Source organism: Salmo salar, chromosome ssa05 (assembly GCF_905237065.1).
Source record: "Salmo salar chromosome ssa05, Ssal_v3.1, whole genome shotgun sequence".
Taxonomy (NCBI): Eukaryota; Metazoa; Chordata; class Actinopteri; order Salmoniformes; family Salmonidae; genus Salmo; species Salmo salar.
In genome coordinates this window covers 11,794,642-11,822,604 of record NC_059446.1, presented here as the reverse complement: position 1 = coordinate 11,822,604, position 27,963 = coordinate 11,794,642, and the positions used below count along the sequence as shown (strand labels likewise).

Sequence of the window (27,963 nt, the reverse complement as noted above, 5' to 3'; positions counted from 1 at the left end):
AAAGAGAGGGGAATAAGCAGTAAACAAAACTCACTTACCAATCTCATCCCTACACAAACACACACACCCAGGGTGGTGGCATAGCCTCTAGGACTGTCTGAGCTAGTCTGTCCACGCCCGTATCTGTTCAAACACCTGTCAGCTTGTCACACAGCCAGTCACACTCCCTCTCTCTCCGTTCACACACAGACCTAGCAATCTTTTACCTATACTTTTGTCTCTCACCTGCTCTCACTCTACCTGTGTGGGATTCTCTACAGTTTGGGAGACCGTCTGTGGATACAGTATCCAGTGAAAGTAGGTATTTATTTTTTTACTCCTGTTGCTTATTAGGTTATTTTGTGCCACGTTTCTCAGGGCTTAGAATGTGGATTCTCTCTTTCTTGACCCACTCTTTTTAAATCAGTATAGATCAGGAATATAATCAATCATATCCGTTGCTAACTGTTTAATGTTATGCTAACTCCTCAGACCCTGACAGACACCTGCGCCGGTTGTCAGAAAGTCTGTTTGTCCTCTCAGAACCATTATTCTCTCTGCCTTGTTTGCCATGATTGCCTGTCTGTCATATGAGTTGCCTTTCCATCCTACTGCTCCCTTACCGTACCTTATAATTTAACGTGTGTGTGTGTGTGTGTGTGTGTGTGTGTTGTCTGTCTGTTTGTCTGTCTGTCTGTCTGTCTGTCTGTCTGTCTGTCTGTCTGTCTGTCTGTCTGTCTGTCTGTCTGTCTGTCTGTCTGTCTGTCTGTCTGTCTGTCTGTCTGTCTGTCTGTCTGTCTGTCTGTCTGTCTGTCTGTCTGTCTGTGTGTGTGTGTGTGTGTGTGTGTGTGTGTGTGTGTGCTGGTGGTGTGTATCTTGTAAAATGTGTCAGGTGTAGACTGGTGTGTGTCATGTATGATCGATACAGTATCTAAGCCTTCAGTCTATTTGATCTATCATCGCTGGCTGAAGATATTCAGAAAGAGACATTCCACTGCCTCAGGATGTGAATTTACCACTGGGATGTCATTTACATAGTGAAATTGACAGCAATAAAATTAAATTGCATACAGAAGAGACTAACATTTCTAAAATGTGGCAATAGGTCAACTTTGCCTGTCGTTTGATAAGGAAAAATCTTAACAGTGTTTTATTACAATTTCCACTTGCTTTCAGTTTCCTGAGGAGAAAGGTGAGTGAGCCGTTTGTGTTTGATTAGGGATAAGAGAAAGACACCTGTGAATTGTGTAATATATTTGTAGTTCATTTCTATCAAACCAATCTATCACTTCATTGAATATTTAAATAGAATATGTGTCATTAACATCTCAGACCCTACTTCTAAAGCCATACGCTGAGAAATGATGTTTGCTCCAGTTTGTGCGGGGGTGTGTGCGTGCGTGTGCGTGTGTATGTGTGTGTGTCCATCTATCTTTGGCTGCCAGAGGGTATGTTTGGTCGTTTGGCAGAAAGTGGCAGGACAGGCTCACCTGCATAATTAAAGGATGACCGTGGAATGTCTATCACATGTTCCTGTTCTTCACAGGAGGAGAGGGAAACTGATAACCCTGCTTTACAGGAGGAGAGGGAAACTGATAACCCTGCTTTACAGGAGGAGAGGGAAACTGATAACCCTGCTTTACAGGAGGAGAGGGAAACTGATAACCCTGCTTTCGACAGAGACTAAACAGTTCTAGAACAAACTAGAGGGGTAGCCCGAATGGGCCTCACATCTGTGACCCTCTAACCTGCAACCCTGACTGTGTCAGTCCAACACCTATACCAATACTGTACACCAAGAGGTCCAGTCTTATCAAATATACTCAAGGACCAAGTGGGACAGAGACTAGGGCTTGTTTCTGGACCCGACCTCTCTTACTAACCTGTCTCTGTACTGCTGTCTGTGGTACTCAGGGAGTCCATGGAGGAATCATAGGAACCAGATTGGGAGCCAGTGGAGGAATCATAGGAACCAGATTGGGAGCCAGTGGAGGAATCATAGGAACCAGATTGGGAGCCAGTGGAGGAATCATAGGAACCAGATTGGGAGCCAGTGGAGGAATCATAGGAACCAGATTGGGAGCCAGTGGAGGAATCATAGGAACCAGATTACAAACGACCCGACTATGTCAAAAGGTGAGTTGACAGGTTGACTGACTGACTGACTTCAGTAGGATGAGTGTGTGATAGTGTGTTTCCTACCATTGTAAGGTGTGGTAGTAGGTCCATACCAAGGGGATGAGGTGATGTATACCATGTGTATTGCACCATAGTTTCATCCATTCCTGCGGTGTGATCAGTGTGAAGTATGTATCATAATGCTGTTTTCTCTTATTCAGATGGTGCGTGCATGTGTGTGTGTTTCTATCTAATGTGTGTACTGTGTGTGTGTGTGTGTGTGTGTGTGTGTTTCTGTCTAACGTGTGTACTGTGTGTGTGTGTGTGTGTGTGTGTGTGTGTGTGTGTGTGTGTGTGTGTGTGTGTGTGTGTGTGTGTGTGTGTGTGTGTGTGTGTGTGTGTGTGTGTGTTTCTGTCTAACGTGTGTACTGTGTGTGTTTCTGTCTAACGTGTGTACTGTGTGTGTTTCAGAGGGGGACAGAACATCAGTGTTGAAGACCTCTAAGGTTCGGACCAAGCTGAAGGGAGATGCCAGCTGGATGCAGAGACTCAGTGAACCTCAGTCTGAAACAGAGGAGAAACCATGGTAACACAGACAGACAGACAGACAGACAGACAGACAGACAGACAGACAGACAGACAGACAGACAGACAGACAGACAGACAGACAGACAGACAGACAGACAGACAGACAGGGGATGAGGTTCCACTCATATGGACCGTATTCAATGTCCCTCCTCCTCTCACGCCCTCTCACACACTCCCTCTCTCCCTCCCTCTCTCTCTCTCTCTCCCCTCTCTCTCTCCCCCCTCTCTCTCCCTCCCTCTCTCTCTCTCCCTCTGAACAGGATGGCAGAAGTTAGAGTGAATCGACTGAATGGAGCCCCTATAGACACCAGCCAAGTGGCCTCGCCCACATCCAAGAACCCTCCCTCCCCCACCAGACCTGCAGAAGACGGGTAAACACTGACACCCAGCTCAACACTACACACTGACAACCACCTCAACACTACACACTGACCCCACCTCAACACTACACACTGACACCCAGCTCAACACTACACACTGACACCCACCTCAACACTACACACTGACACCCACCTCAACACTACACACTGACACCCACCTCAACACTACACACTGACCCCACCTCAACACTACACACTGACACCCAGCTCAACACTACACACTGACACCCAGCTCAACACTACACACTGACACCCACCTCAACACTACACACTGACACCCACCTCAACACTACACACTGACAACCACCTCAACACTACACATTGACACCCACCTCAACACTACACACTGACACCCACCTCAACACTACACACTGACACCCACCTCAACACTACACACTGACACCCACCTCAACACTACACACTGAGAACCACCTCAACACTACACACTGACAACCACCTCAACACTACACACTGACACCCACCTCAACACTACACACTGACAACCACCTCAACACTACACACTGACCCCACCTCAACACTACACACTGACACCCAGCTCAACACTACACACTGACACCCACCTCAACACTACACACTGACACCCACCTCAACACTACATACTGACACCCACCTCAACACTACACACTGACAACCACCTCAACACTACACACTGACACCCACCTCAACACTACACACTGACACCCACCTCAACACTACACACTGACAACCACCTCAACACTACACACTGACCCCACCTCAACACTACACACTGACAACCACCTCAACACTACACACTGACACCCACCTCAACACTACACACTGACAACCACCTCAACACTACACACTGACACCCACCTCAACACTACACACTGACACCCACCTCAACACTACACACTGACACCCACCTCAACACTACACACTGACACCCACCTCAACACTACACACTGACACCCACCTCAACACTACACACTGACACCCACCTCAACACTACACACTGACACCCACCTCAACACTACACACTGACCCCACCTCAACACTACACACTGACACCCACCTCAACACTACACACTGACACCCACCTCAACACTACACACTGACACCCACCTCAACACTACATACTGACACCCAGCTCAACACTACACACTGACACCCAGCTCAACACTACACACTGACACCCACCTCAACACTACACACTGACACCCACCTCAACACTACACACTGACAACCACCTCAACACTACACACTGACACCCACCTCAACACTACACACTGACAACCACCTCAACACTACACACTGACACCCACCTCAACACTACACACTGACACCCACCTCAACACTACACACTGACACCCACCTCAACACTACACACTGACACCCACCTCAACACTACACACTGACAACCACCTCAACACTACACACTGACAACCACCTCAACACTACACACTGACACCCACCTCAACACTACACACTGACAACCACCTCAACACTACACACTGACCCCACCTCAACACGACACACTGACACCCACCTCAACACACTGACCCCACCTCAACACTACACACTGACCCCACTTCAACACACTGACCCCCACCTCAACACTACACACTGACCCCACCTCAACACTACACACTGACACCCAGCTCAACACTACACACTGACACCCACCTCAACACTACACACTGACACCCACCTCAACACTACACACTGACACCCACCTCAACACTACACACTGACAACCACCTCAACACTACACACTGACCCCACCTCAACACTACACACTGACCACCACCTCAACACTACACACTGACACCCACCTCAACACTACACACTGACACCCACCTCAACACTACACACTGACACCCACCTCAACACTACACACTGACACCCACCTCAACACTACACACTGACACCCACCTCAACACTACACACTGACACCCACCTCAACACTACACACTGACAACCACCTCAACACTACACACTGACAACCACCTCAACACTACACACTGACCCCACCTCAACACTACACACTGACACCCACCTCAACACTACACACTGACACCCACCTCAACACTACACACTGACAACCACCTCAACACTACACACTGACAACCACCTCAACACTACACACTGACCCCACCTCAACACTACACACTGACACCCACCTCAACACTACACACTGACACCCACCTCAACACTACACACTGACAACCACCTCAACACTACACACTGACAACCACCTCAACACTACACACTGACCCCACCTCAACACTACACACTGACACCCACCTCAACACTACACACTGACACCCACCTCAACACTACACACTGACACCCACCTCAACACTACACACTGACAACCACCTCAACACTACACACTGACACCCACCTCAACACTACACACTGACACCCACCTCAACACTACACACTGACAACCACCTCAACACTACACACTGACAACCACCTCAACACTACACACTGACCCCACCTCAACACTACACACTGACACCCACCTCAACACTACACACTGACACCCACCTCAACACTACACACTGACAACCACCTCAACACTACACACTGACAACCACCTCAACACTACACACTGACCCCACCTCAACACTACACACTGACACCCACCTCAACACTACACACTGACACCCACCTCAACACTACACACTGACAACCACCTCAACACTACACACTGACAACCACCTCAACACTACACACTGACCCCACCTCAACACTACACACTGACACCCACCTCAACACTACACACTGACACCCACCTCAACACTACACACTGACACCCACCTCAACACTACACACTGACACCCACCTCAACACTACACACTGACAACCACCTCAACACTACACACCTCAATAAAGAGCACCATCTCCAGGATACCTCATCAGGTAAAACAGACCTCCACCATTGCATCACTTGGCCAACTGCTTATTCTATGTAATACATTTATTAATTGTGAATAATACAAAAGGTGAATAATTGTATATATTTTTTCAGAGGGTTTTTCACCAAGACAGACACCAAGCCTGCTGCCACCTCATCTACATCCAATGGCTTCAGGTAAATAAAGTACTGTCCGGCTCTACTGGCAGCAGTAATGTCAGAGCTCTACTGGCAGCAGTAATGTCAGAGCTCTACTGGCAGCAGTACTGTCAGAGCTCTACTGACAGCAGTAATGTCAGAGCTCTACTGGCAGCAGTACTGTCAGAGCTCTACTGGCAGCAGTAATGTCAGAGCTCTACTGGCAGCAGTAATGTCAGAGCTCTACTGGCAGCAGTAATGTCAGAGCTCTACTGGCAGCAGTAATGTCAGAGCTCTACTTGCAGCAGTAATGTCAGAGCTCTACTGGCAGCAGTAATGTCAGAGCTCTACTGGCAACAGTCATGTCAGAGCTCTACTGGCAGCAGTAATGTCAGAGCTCTGCTGACAGCAGTAATGTCAGAGTTCTACTGGCAGCAGTAATGTCAGAGCTCTACTGGCAGCAGTAATGTCAGAGCTCTACTGGCAGCAGTAATGTCAGAGCTCTACTGGCAGCAGTAATGTCAGAGCTCTACTGACAGCAGTAATGTCAGAGCTCTACTGGCAGCAGTAATGTCAGAGCTCTACTGACAGCAGGGACTCTATTAAATAGAGTAGAGTCTATTCTGTGTACTCAGTCTATCATTTAGACAGCCAATGCCCTGTTAGAAGGCTTGATTACATGGCGTCCTTCTATTTGCAGTGGATCAACATCCAGCTTCACCAAGAGGCCTTCAGAGAGCTACAAGAGAATGTAAACCTTATACAATTTATATGAGTAAACTCAGTGAATGTGTTTGAGTGTGACGCTGTGTGTGGTAAAGGATTATCAGAGATAACTGTAGTGACTTAAGGGAATGTGTTTGATAAGTACTGTATGTGTGTGTCCTTCTCTCCAGAGCTCCTCACACAGTGCGTCCCACCTCAAACCTCCCAGTTCAAGCTGAGGACCAGCTTTCTCCAGAGGAGAAGGAGAAACGGTGAGAGACAAAAAAAATTGCATCCCAAAATGCACCCTATTCCCTTTATAGAGGTCTACTTTTGACCAGGGCCCTATACTGTATAGGGCCATATATAGGGAATAGGGTGCCATTTCAGATGCAGCCTACGAAACTCTTATTTTACCTTAGAAAATAGATGTCACGTCAAGGAAAAACAAGTAATCTCTTTCCTCCCTAACTCCCTCATTCTCTCTCTCTGTATCTCTCTCTCTCTGTCTCTCTGTCTCTCTTTCCTCCCTAACTCCCTCATTCTCTCTCTCTGTATCTCTCTCTGTATCTCTCTCTCTCTGTCTCTCTTTCCTCCCCAACTCCCTCATTCTCTCTCTCCATCAGGGAGGAAGCAGCCATGAACGTGCTCAAGACCTCTTCAGTCCGACAACGCTCCTATGTCCTCTCAACCGCCAATAAATATGAGTATGTACCTCTCTCTTTCCCTTTCTTTCTCTCCCTTGCTAGCTATCTATGTTACGCTCGTCTTAAAGATTGGACCAAGGTGCAGCATGGTAGGCAAACATTTTACTTTTATTTAAAATGAACACTGACAAAACAACAAAATACAAAACGAATGTAAAGTTCTGCAGGCTACACAGCAACTATACAAAAAACAAGATCCCACAAACTAAGATGGGAAAAAGGCTGCCTAAGTATGATCCCCAATCAGAGACAACGATCTATCTATCTATCTATCTATCTATCTATCTATCTATCTATCTATCTATCTATCTATCTATCTATCTATCTATCTATCTATCTATCTATCTATCTATCTATCTATCTATCTATCTATCTATCTATCTATCTATCTATCTATCTATCTATCTATCTATCTATCTATCTATCTATCTATCTATCTATCTATCTATCTATCTATCTATCTATCTATCTATCTATCTATCTATCTATCTATCTATCTATCTATCTATCTTTCTATCTCATCCCTCTATTCCCGTCTTATCTCCTGTTCTCCTGTTCACCTAACAGTTGTACTGACAAACCACCAGAAATCTCCCTGACCACAGATGTTCCATCTTTTGTGGCTAAAAGGTAATTGATGCCTGTCAAAGGACCGTCCTGTCTTGTTTTGTCCCGCATGGAAAATGATGATGTTGTCTGAAAGGAAAGGCTTGACTGGAGATGTTTTGTTTTTCTGACATGTTGTTTCTTGTGTGTCTAAAGGGTGGTGATCACAGACAATGATGACTCTGTCTTCACTGAGACTCCCTCTGTCCCCAAAGAACCAGCTGCACCATCTGTGAAAGACGTCCCTCCTGTATGTGTGAAAGATGTCTCTCCTGTGTCTGTGAAAGATGTCTCTCCTGTATCTGTGAAAGACGTCTCTCCTGTATGTGTGAAAGATGTCTCTCCTGTATGTGTGAAAGATGTCTCTCCTGTGTCTGTGAAAGATGTCTCTCCTGTATCTGTGAAAGACGTCCCTCCTGTATGTGTGAAAGATGTCTCTCCTGTATGTGTGAAAGATGTCTCTCCTGTGTCTGTGAAAGATGTCTCTCCTGTGTCTGTGAAAGATGTCTCTCCTGTATCTGTGAAATATGTCTCTCCTGTATGTGTGAAAGATGTCTCTCCTGTATCTGTGAAAGATGTCTCTCCTGTTTGTGTGAAAGATGTCTCTCCTGTATCTGTGAAAGATGTCTCTCCTGTTTGTGTGAAAGACGTCCCTTCTGTATGTGTGGAGGACATCCATGTATGTGTGAAAGACGTCCTCCTTCCAACCCCCGTCATAGTTGACACCCCAGCAGTGATTGACCCTTATGAGGGCATGAAGCCAGGGCGTACCAAAGTAGCCACTGAGCTGTCCCCAGAGAGTAGTGTCCTGTTGAAAGTAGTCTCCCCAGTGTCCCCTGTTCCATACAAACCAGTGAAGTCAGATCCTGCCCCAGTGGACACTCTGACAGCCCTGTCTGACACGCTCATCTCCTTCGACACAGGTTCATCAAGGTACAGTACTGATTCATTAATGTATCTATTCATTTGAATAAGTATAGATAGAAACATTTGGATCAAATGTTGCACCACAGTGTGTGTAGTGTTGAGGCCAGACCGTTTCATTTACATTATGGGTAGGGCTCTGGGTGAGACTATTAAAGTTGGTCCACCCCATTGTCTTTAGAGAACCTCCATTAGTCAGTTGTACAGTTTGATCCCAGATAGCTGTAGTCCAATAACACAAAGTGTGTCTCCCGTCCCCCAATAGCTCCAAAGTTCCTGACCCAGTATGGACAGAGACAGCAGAGCCAGAGGACAGGTAGGAAACCACAGAGACACACTTCCTCATTCAAGTCATAGTGGGTGATATGAAACCGGTTACAGTAGGTTACTAACGACATGTATTCATTAGGGCACACCGTACCAAACCGTAACAAAATGTTTTGCAATGAAAACTTGTGTTTTTTATTGGACACCTTCAGGTTAGTCCCTCCCTGTTTGCTTCCGTTTGGTTTCTAGTGAATACACCCCTGGTGTCAACGGTCATTCTATACTTCTACACTGAGTGAACAAAACATTAGGAACACCTTCCTAATATTGAGTTGCACCCCCCTCAGAACAGCCTCAATTCATTGGGGAATGGACAATACAAGGTGTTGAAAGCGTTCCACAAGGATGCTGGGCCATGTTGACTCCAATGCTTCCCACAGTTGTGTCAAGTTGGCTGGATGTCCTTTGGGTGGCGGACCATTCTTGAATCACGCATGAAACTGTTAAGTGTGAAAAACTCAGCATCGTTGCAGTTCTTGACACAAACTTGTGGAACCTGGCACCTACTACCATACTCCGTTCAAAGGCATTTAAATATTGTGTCATGCCCATTCTCCCTCTGAATGGCACACATACACAATCCATGTCTCAATTGTCTGAAGACTTAAAAATCCTTCTTTAACCCGTCTCCTCCCCTTCATCTACATGGATTGAAGTGGACTTAACAAGTGATATCAATAAGGGATCATAGCTTTCAGCTGGATGCACCTGGTCAGTCTATGTCATGGAAAGAGCAGGTGTTCTTAATGTTTTGTATACTCAGTGAATATTAAAACACAATCCTGCTGGTGAAGTACCTTAAATAGAGCCAAAAGAGGAAGTGATCAAACAACTTTTGATACAGAATTAAATGTGGTCTTACACAGGTGTTGTGCAGTGTGTGTGCATGATGGCTAGCTATAATAGCCTGTTAGCTGCTGCTATAATAGCCTGTTAGCTGCTACTATAATAGCCTGTTAGCTGCTACTATAACAGTCTGTTAGCTGCTGCTATAATAGCCTGTTAGCTGCTGCTATAATAGCCTGTTAGCTGCTACTATAATAGCCTGTTAGCTGCTACTATAACAGTCTGTTAGCTGCTGCTATAATAGTCTGTTAGCTGCTGCTATAATAGCCTGTTAGCTGCTGCTATAATAGCCTGTTAGCTGGTGCTATAATAGCCTGTTAGCTGCTGCTATAATAGCCTGTTAGCTGCTACTATAATAGTCTGTTAGCTGCTGCTATAATAGCCTGTTAGCTGCTGCTATAACAGTCTGTTAGCTGCTGCTATAATAGTCTGTTAGCTGCTGCTATAACAGTCTGTTAGCTGCTGCTATAACAGTCTGTTAGCTGCTGCTATAACATTCTGTTAGCTGCTGCTATAACAGTCTGTTAGATGTAAACCGTTGTGCTCTTCTATTCAAGTCCTCTCTGTCTTGTCTACAGATTGCATGGTGAGCCAATCCCTCAGCTCATGGTTGATGATCTCCTTTCTCTCACTAACGGGTTTGTTTCAAATTTTTTTAAATTACAAATAAAATGCGACAATGTACGACAATGTATCATGTCACACTATAAGCCTTGTAATTATATTTCTCCTCTCCTCTCCTCTCCTCTCCTCTCCTCTCCTCTCCTCTGTGTACTACTACCTGCCACTGCTAAATATTCTACTATTCTACTATTGCTACCTGCCACAAGTAAATCTATTACCACTACTACCTGCCACTGCTAAATATTCTACTATTCTACTAGTACTACCTGTCACTACTAAATCTACTACTACTATTCTACCACTACTATTACTACTACCACTACTATTCTACTACTACTACCTGTCACTACTAAATCTAGTACTACTACAACACCCTCATCTCTGTCTATATCCTCCATTAGTAACACCCTCATCTCTGTCTATATCCTCCATTAGTAACACCCTCATCTCTGTCTATATCCTCCATTAGTAACACCCTCATCTCTGTCTATATCCTCCATTAGTAACACCCTCATCTCTGTCTATATCCTCCATTAGTAACACCCTCATCTCTGTCTATATCCTCCATTAGTAACACCCTCATCTCTGTCTATATCCTCCATTAGTAACACCCTCATCTCTGTCTATATCCTCCATTAGTAAAACCCTCAGCCCAGTGAACCAGAACACAGACTGAACGGTGCTGCTGTACAGTGAGGGAAAAAAGTATTTGATCCCCTGCTGATTTTGTACGTTTGCCCACTGACAAAGAAATGATCAGTCTATAATTTTAATGGTAGGTTTATTTGAACAGTGAGAGACAGAATAACAACAAAAAAATCCAGAAAAACGCATGTCAAATTTAAAAAAAATTGATTTGCATTTTAATGAGGGAAATAAGTATTTGACCCCCTCTCAATCAGAAAGATTTCTGGCTCCCAGGTGTCTTTTATACAGGTAACGAGCTGAGATTAGGAGCACACTCTTAAAGGGAGTGCTCCTAATCTCAGCTTGTTACCTGTATAAAAGACACCTGTCCACAGAAGCAATCAAGCAGATTCCAAACTCTCCACCATGGCCAAGACCAAGGAGCTCTCCAAGGATGTCAGGGACAAGATTGTAGACCTACACAAGGCTTGAATGGGCTACAAGACCATCGCCAAGCAGCTTGGTTAGAAGGTGACAACAGTTGGTGTGATTATTCGCAAATGGAAGAAACACAAAAGACTGTCAATCTCCCTTGGCCTGGGGCGCCATGCAAGATCTCACCTCGTGGAGTTGCAATGATCATGAGAACGGTGAGGAATCAGCCCAGAACTGCACGGGAGGATCTTGTCAATGATCTCAAGGCAGCTGGAACCATAGTCACCAAGAAAACAATTGGTAACACACTACGCCGTGAAGGACTGAAATCCTGCAGCGCCCGCAAGGTCCCCCTGCTCAAGAAAGCACATATATATGCCCGTCTAAAGTTTGCCAATGAACATCTGAATGATTCAGAGGACAACTGGGTGAAGGTGTTGTGGTCAGATGAGACCAAAATGGAGCTCTTTGGCATCAACTCAACTCGCCATGTTTGGAGGAGGAGGAATGCTGCCTATGACCCCAAGAACACCATCCCCACCGTCAAACATGGAGGTGGAAACATGTTTTGGGGGTGTTTTTCTGCTAAGGGGACAGGACAACTTCAACGCATCAAAGGGACGATGGACGGGGCCATGTGCCGTCAAATCTTGGGTGAGAACCTCCTTCCCTCAGCCAGGGCATTGAAAATGGGTCGTGGATGGGTATTCCAGCATGACAATGACCCAAACCACACGGCCAAGGAAACAAAGGAGTGGCCAAGAAGAAGCACATTAAGGTCCTGGAGCGGCCTAGCCAGTCTCCAGACCTTTATCCCATAGAAAATCTGTGGAGGGAGCTGAAGGTTCGTGTTGCCAAACGTCAGCCTCGAAACTTAATGACTTGGAGAAGATCTGCAAAGAGGAGTGGGACAAAATCCCTCCTGAGATGTGTGCAAACCTGGTGGCCAACTACAAGAAACGTCTGACCTCTGTGATTGCCAACAAGGGTTTTGCCACCAAGTACTAAGTCATGTTTTGCTGAGGGGTCAAATACTTATTTCCCTCATTAAAATGCAAATCATTTTATGACATTTTTGACATTGTCACGTCCTTATGTTTGGTTATGGTATAGTGGGGTTGTGAGTGTTGGTTTAGGTTCTAGGTTAGGTTTTCTATGTGTAGGTTGGGTGCTGGACTCTCAATTGAAGGCAGATGTGTTGAGTTCCCTTTGATTGGGAGTCCTATATTAGTAGGGTGTGTTTGTCTGTGTGTTTGTGGGTAATTGTATTTTGCACTGTGTTTCGTTTCACCTGTGAAACTGTCACCTTTCTCCTTTGTGTGTTTATTTAGTTTTGTCGTTTCCAACTATAATAAATATGATGTGGAACAGTCAACCCGCTGCGTATTGGTCATCGAGTGATTTCGACATATCTTCCGATGAGGGAGAATACGAGAAACGTGACAGACATGCGTTTTTCAGGATTTTTTGTTGTTGTTATGCTTTCTCTCACTGTTCAAATAAACCTACCATTAAAATTATAGACTGATCATTTCTTTGTCAGTGGGCAAATGTACAAAATCAGCAGGGGATAAAATACTTTTTCCCTCACTGTATATAGGATATAGGTCAGATACACTGCTCAAAAAAATAAAGGGAACACTAAAATAACACATCCTAGATCTGAATGAATGAAATAATCTTATTAAATACTTTTTTTTACATAGTTGAATGTGCTGACAACAAAATCACACAAAAATAATCAAGGGAAATCCAATTTATCAACCCATTGAGGTCTGGATTTGGAGTCACACTCAAAATTAAAGTGGAAAACCACACTACAGGCTGATCCAACTTTGATGTAATGTCCTTAAAACAAGTCAAAATGAGGCTCAGTAGTGTGTGGGCCTCCACGTGCCTGTATGACCTCCCTACAACGCCTGGGCATGCTCCTGATGAGGTGGCGGATGGTCTCCTGAGGGATCTCCTCCCAGACCTGGACTAAAGCATCCGCCAACTCCTGGACAGTCTGTGGTGCAACGTGGCGTTGGTGGATGGAGCGAGACATGATGTCCCAGATGTGCTCAATTGGATTCAGGTCTGGGGAACGGGCGGGCCAGTCCATAGCATCAATGCCTTCCTCTTGCAGGAACTGCTGACACACTCCAGCCACATGAGGTCTAGCATTGTCTTGTATTAGGAGGAACCCAGGGCCAACCGCACCAGCATATGGTCTGAGGATCTCATCTCGGTACCGCAGTCAGGCTACCTCTGTCGAGGGCTGTGCGGCCCCCCAAAGAAATGCCACCCCACACCATGACTGACCCACCGCCAAACCGGTCATGCTGGAGGATGTTGCAGGCAGCAGAACGTTCTCCACGGCGTCTCCAGACTCTGTCACGTCTGTCACATGTGCTCAGTGTGAACCTGCTTTCATCTGTGAAGAGCACAGGGCGCCAGTGGCGAATTTGCCAATCTTGGTGTTCTCTGGCAAATGCCAAACGTCCTGCACGGTGTTGGGCTGTAAGCACAACCCCCACCTGTGGACGTTGGGCCTTCATACCACCCTCATGGAGTCTGTTTCTGACCGTTTGAGCAGACACATGCACATTTGTGGCCTGCTGGAGGTCATTTTGCAGGGCTCTGGCAGTGCTCCTCCTGCTCCTCCTTGCACAAAGGCGGAGGTAGCGGTCCTGCTGCTGGGTTGTTGCCCTCCTACGGCCTCCTCCACGTCTCCTGATGTACTGGCCTGTCTCCTGGTAGCGCCTCCATGCTCTGGACACTACGCTGACAGACACAGCAAACCTTCTTGCCACAGCTCGCATTGATGTGCCATCCTGGATGAGCTGCACTACCTGAGCCACTTGTGTGGGTTGTAGACTCCGTCTCATGCTACCACTAGAGTGAAAGCACCGCCAGCATTCAAAAGTGACCAAAACATCAGCCAGGAAGCATAGGAACTGAGAAGTGGTCTGTGGTCACCACCTGCAGAACCACTCCTTTATTGGGGGTGTCTTGCTAATTGCCTATAATTTCCACCTGTTGTCTATTCCATTTGCACAACAGCATGTGAAATGTATTGTCAATCAGTGTTGCTTCCTAAGTGGACAGTTTGATTTCACAGAAGTGTGATTGACTTGGAGTTACGTTGTGTTGTTTAAGTGTTCCCTTTATTGTTTTGAGCAGTGTATATACCCATTACCACTTTCCCGTACATCTCTAGTAAACTGATCTCCTTACATCCATCACTAAGTACATGATGTTACTGTGTCTTCCTATGGGAGTGGTATGTATGATGTCTCAATGGTGTGTGTGTGTGTGTGTGTGTGTGTGTGTGTGTGTGTGTGTGTGTGTGTGTGTGTGTGTGTGTGTGTGTGTGTGTGTGTGTGTGTGTGTGTGTGTGTGTGTGTGTGTGTGTGTGTGTGTGTGTGTGTGTTGTAGGTCATCTGACAGTGATTCACCATGGGATAGATGGAGTGCACCAACTGTCTATAAAGAGAAGGAGGACAGGTATGTACCTATATTATATTACAACCCCTATAGGACTATTTAGTCCTGTTGATGTCTTTATATTCCAACACAATGTCTTTAATCATTGACTAACATAATGTTGGAAGCATGTCAGAGAGAGAGAGGAAGGAGAGAGAGGGAAAAATACCAGCGAGAGACTGAGAATGAGAGAGAGAGAGAGAGAGAATGAGAGAGAGATGAAAGAGTGAGTGAGGTAATGGTTAAGTGCAGTATGACTAGAATGGGAGGAGAGGAGAGGTCGGTCAGGTAAGGTAACACTATAGTGAAGAAGTTTCAGACCACACCTTTCTTAGCCAATAAAGCAGCCAGAGAAACAGCCAGAGACCCAGAGCCTTCAATGGACCGGTGAGTGTGTCACGATCTGTCTAACACAGCAACATGTTAATATCTCTCGTTTTTTCCCTCATGCCTGTCATAGCATATCTTCCCATTGTCCACTGTAATCTAAAATCTTTACAACGTTCTCTTTGCTGCTGTGGTAAGGAAACCTTATGCATGTTGGATATACGTAAGTTAGGGACTCTACAATAGTAAGGAATCTATTGGTAGTAAGATAGGAAATCAAATACATGTGATATTGGGGGTACTAAAGGTATATCCAGGATAAACTGTGAGGGTCATAGTACATCCAGGTTATCCAGGAGAAACTGTGAGGGTCATAGTACATCCAGGTTATCCAGGAGAAACTGTGAGGGTCATAGTACATCCAGGTTATCCAGGAGAAACTGTGAGGGTCATAGTACATACAGGTTATCCAGGAGAAACTGTGAGGGTCATAGTACATCCAGGTTATCCAGGAGAAACTGTGAGGGCCATAGTACATCCAGGTTATCCAGGAAAAACTGTGAGGGCCATAGTACATCCAGGTTATCCAGGAGAAACTGTGAGGGTCGTATCAAGCCTCTCTGGTACTACTGACAGTCATACCAGTATAGTCTGTCCTCTGTATCAATCCTCTCTGGTACTACTGACAGTCATACCAGTATAGTCTGTCCTCTGTATCAATCCTCTCTGGTACTACTGACAGTCATACCAGTATAGTCTGTCCTCTGTATCAATCCTCTCTGGTACTACTGACAGTCATACCAGTATAGTCTGTCCTCTGTATCAATCCTCTCTGGTACTACTCATAGACATACCAGTATAGTCTGTCCTCTGTATCAATCCTCTCTGGTACTACTCATAGACATACCAGTATAGTCTGTCCTCTGTATCAATCCTCTCTGGTACTACTCATAGACATACCAGTTAAGTCTGTCCTGTGTTTTTCTGTCCCATTCTATTTCTCTGCTATGTTCTATTTGACCCCATAATGAGACACTGTCTGATATACAGTATTATTTCCTCTAGTTCTAGCTCATTCTCCAGGACCTTGGACAGCTCTGCCAACCAGAGACCCAAGTCACCAGACACTGATTCCAAGAAGTGAGTGAACCATGAGAAGGATGGGGGTAAAACTTTGGAAGTACAGTTAGTTATAACCATTAGCCTAGTAGTGATGGTTACTATGTGATGGTTACTATCATGTGATGGTTACTATTTGTGATGGTTACAATAAATTAAGTCTTCTCTCGACCCTCAACCTCTCCTCTCTCGTTCATTGCCTCTCTCTCTCTTGCATTCCCTCTCTCTCTCTTGCATTGCCTCTCTCTCTCTTGCATTGCCTCTCTCTCTCTTGCATTCCCTCTCTCTTGCATTCCCTCTCTCTTTCTTTCATTGCCTCTCTCTCTCTTGCATTCCCTCTCTCTCTCTTGCATTCCCTCTCTGTCTCTTGCATTCCCTCTCTCTCTCTTTCATTCCCTCTCTGTCTCTTTCATTGCCTCTCTCTCTCTTTCATTCCCTCTCTCTTTCTTTCATTGCCTCTCTCTCTCTTGCATTCCCTCTCTCTCTCTTGCATTCCCTCTCTCTCTCTTTCATTGCCTCTCTGTCTCTTGCATTCCCTCTCTCTCTCTTGCATTCCCTCTCTGTCTCTTTCATTCCCTCTCTCTCTCTTTCATTGCCTCTCTCTCTTGCATTCCCTCTCTCTTTCTTTCATTGCCTCTCTCTCTCTTGCATTCCCTCTCTCTCTCTTGCATTCCCTCTCTCTCTCTTTCATTGCCTCTCTCTCTCTTGCATTCCCTCTCTCTCTTGCATTCCCTCTCTCTCTCTTTCATTCCCTCTCTCTCTCTTGCATTGCCTCTCTCTCTCTTGCATTCCCTCTCTGTCTCTTGCATTCCCTCTCTCTCTCTTTCATTCCCTCTCTGTCTCTTTCATTGCCTCTCTCTCTCTTTCATTGCCTCTCTCTCTCTTGCATTCCCTCTCTCTCTCTTTCATTGCCTCTCTCTCTCTTGCATTCCCTCTCTCTCTCTTGCATTCCCTCTCTCTCTCTTTCATTGCCTCTGTCTCTTGCATTCCCTCTCTCTCTCTTTCATTGCCTCCCTCTCTCTTTCATTGCCTCTCTCTCTCTTGCATTCCCTCTCTCTCTCTTTCATTGCCTCTCTCTCTCTTGCATTCCCTCTCTCTCTCTTGCATTCCCTCTCTCTTTCTTTCATTGCCTCTCTCTCTCTTGCATTCCCTCTCTCTCTCTCGCATTCCCTCTCTCTCTCTTGCATTCCCTCTCTCTCTCTTGCATTCCCTCTCTCTCTTGCATTCCCTCTCTCTCTCTTTCATTGCCTCTCTGTCTCTTGCATTCCCTCCCTCTCTCTTGCATTCCCTCTCTCTCTCTTGCATTCCCTCTCTCTCTCTTTCATTGCCTCTCTCTCTCTTGCATTCCCTCTCTCTCTCTTTCATTGCCTCTCTCTCTCTTGCATTGCCTCTCTCTCTCTCGCATTCCCTCTCTCTCTGGTTCATTCCCTCTGTCTCTCTTTCATTGCCTCTCTCTCTCGTTCATTCCCTCTGTCTCTCTTTCATTGCCTCTCTCTCTCTTGCATTCCCTCTCTCTCTCTTGCATTCCCTCTCTCTCTCTTTCATTGCCTCTCTCTCTCTTGCATTCCCTCTCTCTCTGGTTCATTCCCTCTGTCTCTCTTTCATTGCCTCTCTCTCTCGTTCATTCCCTCTGTCTCTCTTTCATTGCCTCTCTCTCTCGTTCATTCCCTCTCTCTCTCTTTCATTGCCTCTCTCTCTCGTTCATTCCCTCTCTGTCTCTTTCATTGCCTCTCTCTCTCGTTCATTCCCTCTCTGTCTCTTGCATTGCCTCTCTCTCCTCCCTCAGGTGTTTTGTGTATCTGAAGGAGTATGTGGACGTTACAGATCTAACCAAGCACAACACTAGAGACAACGATCCTGACCATGTAACGTCTAGTTCTACCAACCATTCCTACAGTAGCCCCTCCTTTTACACCAGGTAACAATACTTTTTCCAAGCCCCAGTTTGAAAACAACCCCTAGGCCCTTGTTCAAATCTGAAGGAACCCAGATAGGTGTAATCAACACAGCAGAAGGAAGCTACAAGGTTAGCTGGGTGGAGTGGGATCATCACCATATTCAAATCAAACTTCATTGCTTACGCATATCTGGTTCCTTAAGATCGGCAAACACCAAATGGAAGTGGTATGGACACCAAGGTTATTATAGTCAACAAAAACTGAAACTAAAATAAAACTATAGTTGGAAAAACTATTTAGTAAACGGAAATATTTTTTTTACGAAAAACATTGGAAAAACAAACTATCTTTGACTGCAAAAATTAAATAAAAACCATCAAATTATGTTTTGTTTTAGTTGTTTTCACCTTAACCTTGTGCAAAAATCAAATGGGGTTTTCAAGCTTTTTTTCCTAATGGGTTTTTCGAGCTTCTGAATCTGGCGGGCAAAAGCTTCCAGTAAATGCCAATGTTTCAAATAGGCCAAGCTTGTGCATCACTATCACTAGCTGACAGGGATGAAATCAGAGGGCGAGCACGGAGTGTGACTGGGCCAAGCTAGAGCAGCTTGTGAAGTTGCTGGAGCCATTCTCAATCCACTCCGACCAACTTCAAACTGACAGCCAGTCGCTGTCTGATGTGGTGTCGTGTCTTCTCAACCTTGAGGCACACTTGAAGTCAACTACTGTTGCAAAACAGTTGTCACAGGTCCTCCTGAAGTCACTGCGTGAGCGCTTCGCATGCATATTGAGTCCTCTGGCAGCCTACTTCCATCCAACCCCTGCAGCAGCTTGCCTGATGGACCCAAGAGTGTCTCTGGCACTTCGCTCAACAGAGATGGAGCCACTGATGAGGGAAGCCAAGTCTTTTGTACTTCAGCAAATCAGAGAGTACAGCCGTGGAGCAGCAGGACCCCAGTAAGATCCCAGCAAGATGAATTCAGCAAGCATCTCGACCACAGTGCATCAGAAATATTGTTTTCTCGTATCTGAGGTCACTGTCCAGCCGGAGGATCAACCTGGCAGGGCATTAAGTGCCTTGTGTGAGGTGTGGAAATACCTGGAAGAGATAAAGGAGGGCATGTTTACAGAGGCAAGGGTGTCTGTTTATCCCAAGCTGTGCCCTGTGGGACTGGATCTGGTTTCTGCCCCTGCATCCCAAGCGTTCTAAACCAGAAAATCTTGTTTGGTTGAATAGAAGAAAAAATTAAACAACCACGCACACAGGCTGGCTGTGAACTGATACACCCACAGGCTGCAACGGGTGTCGTACAGAGTAGACCAAGGCGCAGTGGGTTGATTGCTCATATTTAACTTTTATTTGAGACACGTAACAAAACAAGAAAACGAACGAACGACAAACAGTCTTGCAGGCTACACACAGCAATGCAAAAACAACTTCCCACAAACGACAGGTGAAAAAGGTCTACCTAAGTATGACTCCCAATCAGCAACAACGATGTTCAGCTGTTCCTGATTGAGAGCCATGCCAGGCCAACACAAAGAAATATACAACATAGAAAAACCATAGAAATACAAAACATAGAACAAAACCCCAAAACCCCGACAACACAAAACAAACACACCCCTGCCACGCCCTGACCAAAATACAATGACAAATAACCCCTTATACTGGTCAGGACGTGACAGTACCCCCCCCCCCAAAGGTGCAGACCCCGGATGCACCTGAAACAAAACCCAACAAAACAAATACCCACAACAACATAAAATCCCAAAACTACATGGGAGGGAAGAGAGGGTGGCCACCGTCACCGACGGTGCTTCTGCAACACCCCCCCCTTCCCAATACTCCCCCCTACGGAGGTAGCTCAGGAGCGGGACACAGACCCGCTCCACCCCTGGCTCACCCCACTTACATGACGTCTCTAGAGCGAGGTCCCTCTCCGTCGACCCCGGACTGGGGACCCTCGAAACGGGTGACTCTGGCTGTGTCGTACTGGAGGGCGACTCTGGCTGCGTCGTACTATAGGGCGACTCTGGCTGCACCGGCTCTGGACTGTAGGGCGACTCTGGCTGCGCCGGCTCCAGACTTTAGGGCGACTCTGGCTGCGCCAGCTCCGGACTGTAGGGCGACTCTGGCTGCGCCGGTTCCGAACTGTAGGGCGACTCTGGCTGCGCCGGTTCCGGACTGTAGGGCGACTCTGGCTGCGCCGGTTCCGGACTGTAGGGCGACTCTGGTTGCGCCGGTTCCAGACTGTAGGGCGACTCTGGCTGCGCCGGTTCCGGACTGTAGGGCGACTCTGGCTCCGGACTGTGGGCCGTCTCTGAAGGCTCCGGACTGTGGGCCGTCTCTGCTGGCTCCGGACTGTGGGCCGTCTCTGAAGGCTACGGACTGTGGGCCGTCTCTGCAGGCTCCGGACTGTGGGCCGTCTCTGCTGGCTCCGGACTGTGGGCCGTCTCTGCAGGCTCCGGACTGTGGGCCGTCTCTGCTGGCTCCGGACTGTGGGCCGTCTCTGAAGGCTCCGGACTGTGGGCCGTCTCTGCAGGCTCCGGACTGTGGGCCGTCTCTGCTGGCTCCGGACTGTGGGCCGTCTCTGCTGGCTCCAGACTGTGGGCCGTCTCTGCTGGCTCCGGACTGTGGGCCGTCTCTGAAGGCTCCGGACTGTGGGCCGTCTCTGCTGGCTCCAGACTGTGGGCCGTCTCTGAAGGCTCCGGACTGTGGGCCGTCTCTGCTGGCTCCAAACTGTGGGCCATCTCTAGACGGGGCACTGTCGCCGGAAGCTCTGGACGGGGCACTGTTGCCGGACACTCTGGACGGGGCAGTGTTGCCGGACACTCTGGACGGGGCACTGTTGCCGGACACTCTGGACGGGGCACTGTTGCCGGACACTCTGGATGGGGTACTGTCGTCGGAAGCTCTGGACGGGGACTGCGCACTGAAAGCCTGATGTGTGGGGCTGGCTTAGGAGGCGCCTGGCCCAGCGACACAAAGAAATATACAACATTGAAAAACCATAGAAATACAAAACATAGAACAAAACCCCAAAACCCCGACAACACAAAACAAACACACCCCTGCCACGCCCTGACCAAACTACAATGACAAATAACCACTTATACTGGTCAGGACGTGACACAGGCTGGCTGTGAACTGATAGATTTGTCAAGAAGTGTTGTATTGCTTATGTTTTTGCTGCTGTTGTTGCAGCTGTTTGTATTAAACCTATTTGAGGGGGTTAGTCAGTGATACATGTTTAATATTACATCATGTCAAATGTGCCATGATTTAATTTGTTGTTTTTTCCTCTCTCGCTTACTGTCAGATAAAGGTCAAGGTACTTCATTTTCTTACATCTACTACTAAAGTTAAAAAAGCATTGGATTGGTGTAAACGTTGGCAAGAGCCTTTCCTTCCACCATATTTCTTGCGCCAGTCTAGCCATTTGTCCTTTAAGTCACATTAGGATTGTTTTAATATTTAAACCTAACCAATCCTATGTCCTAGCCGTGGAGTTGTATGGAGTCCTGTGGTGGCCAAAAACCAGTGTTAGCATGGGCAGCGCCATTGAGGGTTTTCTAAATTTTGATTTAGTCAACTGGGCGGGACTTCCAACTTCATTAGCTGATCCCTCCTGATGACCCGGTTGGCATGACCTGATGATCCGGTTGGCATGACCTGATGACCCGGTTGGCATGACCTGATGACCTGGTTGGTATGACCTGATGACCCGGTTGGCATGATCTGATGACCCGGTTGGCATGACCTGATGACCCGGTTGGAGTTGTGACAGCAGGGTCATCAGGCGGGATCAGCAAATTAATTTGACTTTTGAACAAGAAAATTGACTATTTCAAGATGGAGAAGGCCTCAATGGTGCTGCCCATGCCCTCGCAGACACCATCATGACACAGATACAGAGATGTTATGTCTATCCAAGTCCATGGTCCTGGCCCATCACCTTATGTATTACTGCCCCCAGTGGCAGGAAGTGACACATACATGGCTCCTAGCCTCCCACTAAAACCCCGGCCGACCCGCTCATTAGGCAGGATTAGGCGGCCGCCTGTGGCGGCAGACTGACGAGGGCGGCATTTTCTCAGCTAAACTGACCAAGATGCACCTCCAACAACACATAAAACCAAACATAATTATGCCCAATGACAATTTCTCTCTACCAGTGGCATATGGGCTTTTTAGGTGAGCGCTGATGCCGCCCTGTTATAAACAGTGCCCACTTTGTCAAAGGCAGGAGTGCAACATATTTATCTTGTTCATTCTCAGCTCGTTTCTCCAGGGTGCAGCTGGAGAGACACATCGCTGCGGTGCTCCCCCAACGTTCCGTCAAAAAGAATGTATCTAACATAAATCATGTAGCAGATCTAGGATATGATAGAAAGAGTATGTGGCCTTTTCTGTAGTCTACGGAGATAAAATGGATGACAATGTAATGAGACGGATACTTTTTACTTCATGCAGGTTTCTCCGATCTAAATGAATAGCCTAACCTAAATGGCGCCCAATCAAATAAACAAATGCGCTGTCATGTTAAAAAAACAACATATTCTAAAAACAGGACAGGTCAAAGTAAAATGGACAATATGGAAGGGACATTCAACTGTTGTCTAGGAGTTTCACTTCATTGTCATGATCAGTGGTTTCAAGTTTGTATCTATACATTTTTGACAAGCTGATCATAGAGAAAAATAAAATAGTTCTGCATTTCCTGCTGTATAAACAAATAGGCAAATAGGCTCATGATAACTCCTGATAAAGTTGGGTATCTGATATTCAGAGCTTAAATAGCCAAATTGATAAGTCACAGGAATCAGGACTAATAAAGCCAATGTTTACAAATGGTGGGCCTACCACATAGATGGGCATTCATAAAATTCAGTTTCAGGCAACACTGTAGGCTATACCTCAGTAAGCACGAGCCGACCAATGCCTTTCGGAAATATTTTTTGGGTGCATTCCGGACCGGCCTTGATTTCCACATCCACGGGCATTGTTTTTTTGTCCGGTCCAGACAAAATCTGAACCAATCATAGACGGCTATGTTTGGTTCAGATTTTGTCCGTTTTTTGGCCCAAACATAGACGTCTATAAGTTACATCTTTTCAACTTTCATTCAGAACCAAAAATGAGCCTTATTTCAACATCGGGAAAATACATATTTTAAACATCTGGAAAATATGTATTTTCAACATCCAGAAAATAAGTACTCAAATTTCATTCAGAACTGAAAATGAACTTGATTTCAACGTCCGGAAAATACTATTTTTCAACGTCCTAGAAAAGATGTATTTTAAACTTATGGAAAATAAGAATTTACCTATTTTACACGTCTTTCAACGTCATTGTGCTTACTGGGTGTATTCTAGTTTTGCAGGGGCTGCATTCTTTGGTCTCGCCTAGAACGGCAGTGTAACGATCGTCGTTGTAATGATGGTCGGCAACAAAACAATAAAGAGTAACCAACAAAACGTACAGCTTTGTAGGGCTAAAAGCTACAATACAAAATCAAGATCCCACAAACAACAGGTGGGAAAAGGCTGCCTAAATATGATCCCCAATCAGAGACAATGATAGACAGCTGCCTCTGACTGGGAACCATACCAGGCCAACATAGAAATACAAAAAACTAGAGTACCCACCCTAGTCACACCCTGACCTAACCAAAATAGAGAATAAAAAAGCTCTCTAAGGTCAGGGTGTGACAGTACCCCCCCAAAGGTGCGGACTCCGGCCGCAAAACCTGACTCTATGGGGGAGGGTCCGGGTGGGCATCTAGCCTCGGTGGCGGCTCCGGTTCGGGACGTAGACCCCGCTCCGCTCGCGGATCCCTCCGCTTCCGTGGAACCGGACCGTGGATTGTTGCCGGAGGCTCTGGACCGTGGATCGTCGCTGGAGGTTCCGGACTGCAGACCGTCACTGGAGGCCTGGTGCGTGGAGCTGGCACAGGACGTACTGGGCTGGGGAGACGCACAGGAGGCCTGGTGCGTGGAGCTGGCACAGGACGTACCGGGCTGGGGAGACGCACAGGAGGCCTGGAGCGTGGAGCCGGCACAGGACGTTCTGGGCTGGGGAGACGTACTGGAGACCTGGTGCGTGGGGCCGGCACAGTCTTCACCAGACGGCTAGCACGCTCCTCAGGATGAGTACGGAGAGCTGACTCAGGTGGCATTAAACTGAGGACACGCTCCTTAGGGTGAATGTCGTGCCTCATGCACCAACACAACAGCTCTCTCATAACTCTCTCCTCCAATTTCCCCATCAACTCCTTAACTGTCTCTGATTCACTCCCTTCACTCCCCTCCAAGTTCACCTTCCTCTCCCAGACAGGCTCTGGTTCGCACCTCGGCTCCGTCGACCACCCCGTGTGGACAGGCTCTGGTTCACACCTCGGCTCCGCCGGCCACCCCGTGTGGACACCCCGTGTGTCCCCCCCCAAAAAGTTTTGACGCTGCCTCTCGGGCTTCCTTCGTTGGCCGCGAACCCCGGTGTCGTCGTTGTTGCTCCCTCGCTGCCTCCGCCTTATTCTGTCTCCTGCCATGATTTCGTCCCACGTCCAGGATGTCCTCCACTCCTGGCTTTCCTCCCAGGCCCAGGATCCCTGCTCCTCCTGGGCACTCTGCTTGGTCCGTGGGTGGTGGGATCTTCTGTAACAAACGTCGTTGTAATGATGGTCGGACCAAGGTGCAGCGTGGGGTAGGTTAATAATTTTTTATTTATGATAACCGGCAACAAAACAATAAAGAGTAACCAACGAAATGTACAGCTTTGTAGGGCTAAAAGCTACAATACAAAATCAAGATCCCACAAACAACAGGTGGGAAAAGGCTGCCTAAATATGATCCCCAATCAGAGATAACGATAGACAGCTGCCTCTGATTGGGAACCATACCAGGCCAACATAGAAATACAAAAAACTAGAGTACCCACCCTAGTCACACCCTGACCTAACCAAAATAGAGAATAAAAAGGCTCTCTAAGGTCAGGGCGTGACAGGCAGAACGACAAGGACCGGCCCTGACTAAAACAAAATAATATAGAAACATTTTTATCAAACTGAAACTAAATAAAGACGAGTAAATCAAGTCTGAAGACTAACTGAAACTAAACCGAATGTTCTATTTAAAAAAAAATACTATTAGAAATAAAAACAAATATTAAATCACAAAACTATAATAACCTTGATCGACACACATGCCATTTTGTCATGCCTTGGCTGGAAACTTGTAGATACAGGCTTTGATCGATTAGAGCTGTGTCCCATGCTCAACACCTCTCCCCCCTCCTCTAGGTCTACCATGACGTCTGCCTGTACGTACTGTGGAGAGCAGGTGGGCAACGATGCCAAGATCACCATCGAGCACCTCAACATCTCCTGCCACCCGGCCTGCTTCAAGGTAACTAAACCTGGTTGTTAACATGTTATACTCTGATTATAAACATGTTACAATCTGGTTACAATCATGTTATTGGTTGTACACTTTGACCCTGTATCAGCTGTGGTGGCTGCGGTAGTGGTAAAAGTGTTTGTTTCAGTGGTATAGGAGCCGTGTTCCTAGCAGGTGTAATTATTGAAGACTAGAAGTAAGCTGAAGCTTTCATATAGTCTTGGCTGTGTTACATTAACAATATGCTGTTGTTCTTGTTGCAGTGTGGTGTTTGCAGTAAGCCAATGGGAGACTTTCTGTTCAACATGTTCCTGCACAAAGGGAAAGTCCACTGTGAGAGCTGCTACGCCAACGTCTTGTAGGATGCTTCTTTTCCTTGTCTCCTCGTCTCTTTTCCTTCATGGCCACTGAGAGGTGACAATACTGGATGGCTGATATAACTACTCTTTCCCATCAAGACCTGTCGTCTGGTAATAGACAAGGACACTGCACCTTGAGTTTGACATGAATTTCCATGTGTGAGATTTTGTTTTCATACCTTTGTATGGATCCTACTGAATTGCATGAGGTTAACACTGGAACTCTATGGCAGGTATTCTATGGTTTAAAGAGAATAATATGATAAAATTACTGATATTGTCTTCCGTCCATTTGAATGAACACATTTTTTGTCTTTTTTTTCTCCTTAAAGGACCAGTGCAGTCAAAAAGCTTGATTTTCCTGTGTTTGACATATAATGTATTTCTACGCTATGAGGTCGGAATAATTGTAACGTGTGTGGAGGACCAAGACGCAACAGGGAAGTGTATAATCATCTTCTCTTTTTAATATATAAGAAGGAGAAACAAAATAAACACATATACAATTAACAGAAACGACACTAACAGTTCTGTCAGGTGACAAGCACAAAAGAGAATACAACTACCCACAATCCACAATACAAACACACCCCTAATTATAGGACCTTCAATCAGAGGCAACGATAGACAGCTGCCTCCAACTGAAGGCCCCAACACCAATGAACTAAACATAGAAATACAAATGACTAGGCAGAACATAGAAATAAACTAACATAGAACAATAACCAAAACCCTGGACTAATAAATCAAATACCCCTCTCTACATGGACACATACACACAACCACCCTGAACCACATAAAACAAATACCCCCTGCCACGTCCTGACCAAACTAAACACTAACAAATAACACCTTTACAGGTCAGAACGTGACAATAATACTGCGAAATTGGGAAAATTATGATAATTCCCTTTAAGTGTGTAAGCTCTGTTTGAAAAGACCGCCAGAAATGTCTGCTTGTTTTAGTGGGAGGAGTTTTGGCCAGCCTGGCGGCGTCACCAGGTGGTATGCGAATATCAACTAGTTCTCATCATACATATCCTTCCCATTAGGCTCGTCCAGTTAGGACTCTCACTCAGGCCTAGCAAAATAATTTTTTGAGAAATTGCTCTTTGCTTAGAAGCTATTTTTGTTTCTTTTTGACCATTTTAATTGAAAATAATCACAGCGAGGTAATTAATTACCCAGAAATTGTTTGATATTGAGATAAAAACGGCTGCATTGGACCTTTAATGTCATAACTTTGTGAATTTATTGTGAAATATGTAGGAACTGTATGTAAAAGTCTCTAAATATTATTATGTAATGACACGATTTAACTGGGAACTGGCTATGTAGATTAGCAGTTGGGTACAATTTCCTAATTCCATGCTTGACTATGCAAAGTAAATAACTCTATATGTTTTTTTTTCAATTTTCATTTTTAATTGTCTGATGCCTTTTCCTCACAATAAACAATAAAAACAGATTTACATAAACATTA

General features: G+C 46.1%; 1 protein-coding gene across 2 annotated transcripts; it reads left to right on the top strand.

The window, feature by feature from the left end:
• The first annotated feature begins 21 nt into the window (after positions 1-21).
• On the top strand, positions 22-27,963 carry LOC106604246 (zinc finger protein 185). Of its 2 annotated transcripts, XM_045717897.1 has the most exons (17): positions 22-297; positions 1,894-2,115; positions 2,569-2,683; positions 2,946-3,056; positions 6,085-6,147; positions 6,809-6,859; positions 7,005-7,085; positions 7,440-7,520; positions 8,088-8,150; positions 8,283-9,059; positions 9,316-9,366; positions 10,802-10,861; positions 15,330-15,398; positions 16,770-16,844; positions 18,610-18,741; positions 26,025-26,130; positions 26,385-27,963. In XM_045717897.1, exons 2-17 carry the CDS (start codon positions 2,106-2,108, stop codon positions 26,481-26,483), a joined length of 1,944 nt encoding a protein of 647 aa, XP_045573853.1. In that variant the 5' UTR covers positions 22-297; positions 1,894-2,105; the 3' UTR covers positions 26,484-27,963. The 2 variants fall into 2 exon arrangements, with proteins under 2 accessions (XP_045573853.1, XP_045573854.1); XM_045717898.1 differs by lacking the exon at positions 6,809-6,859.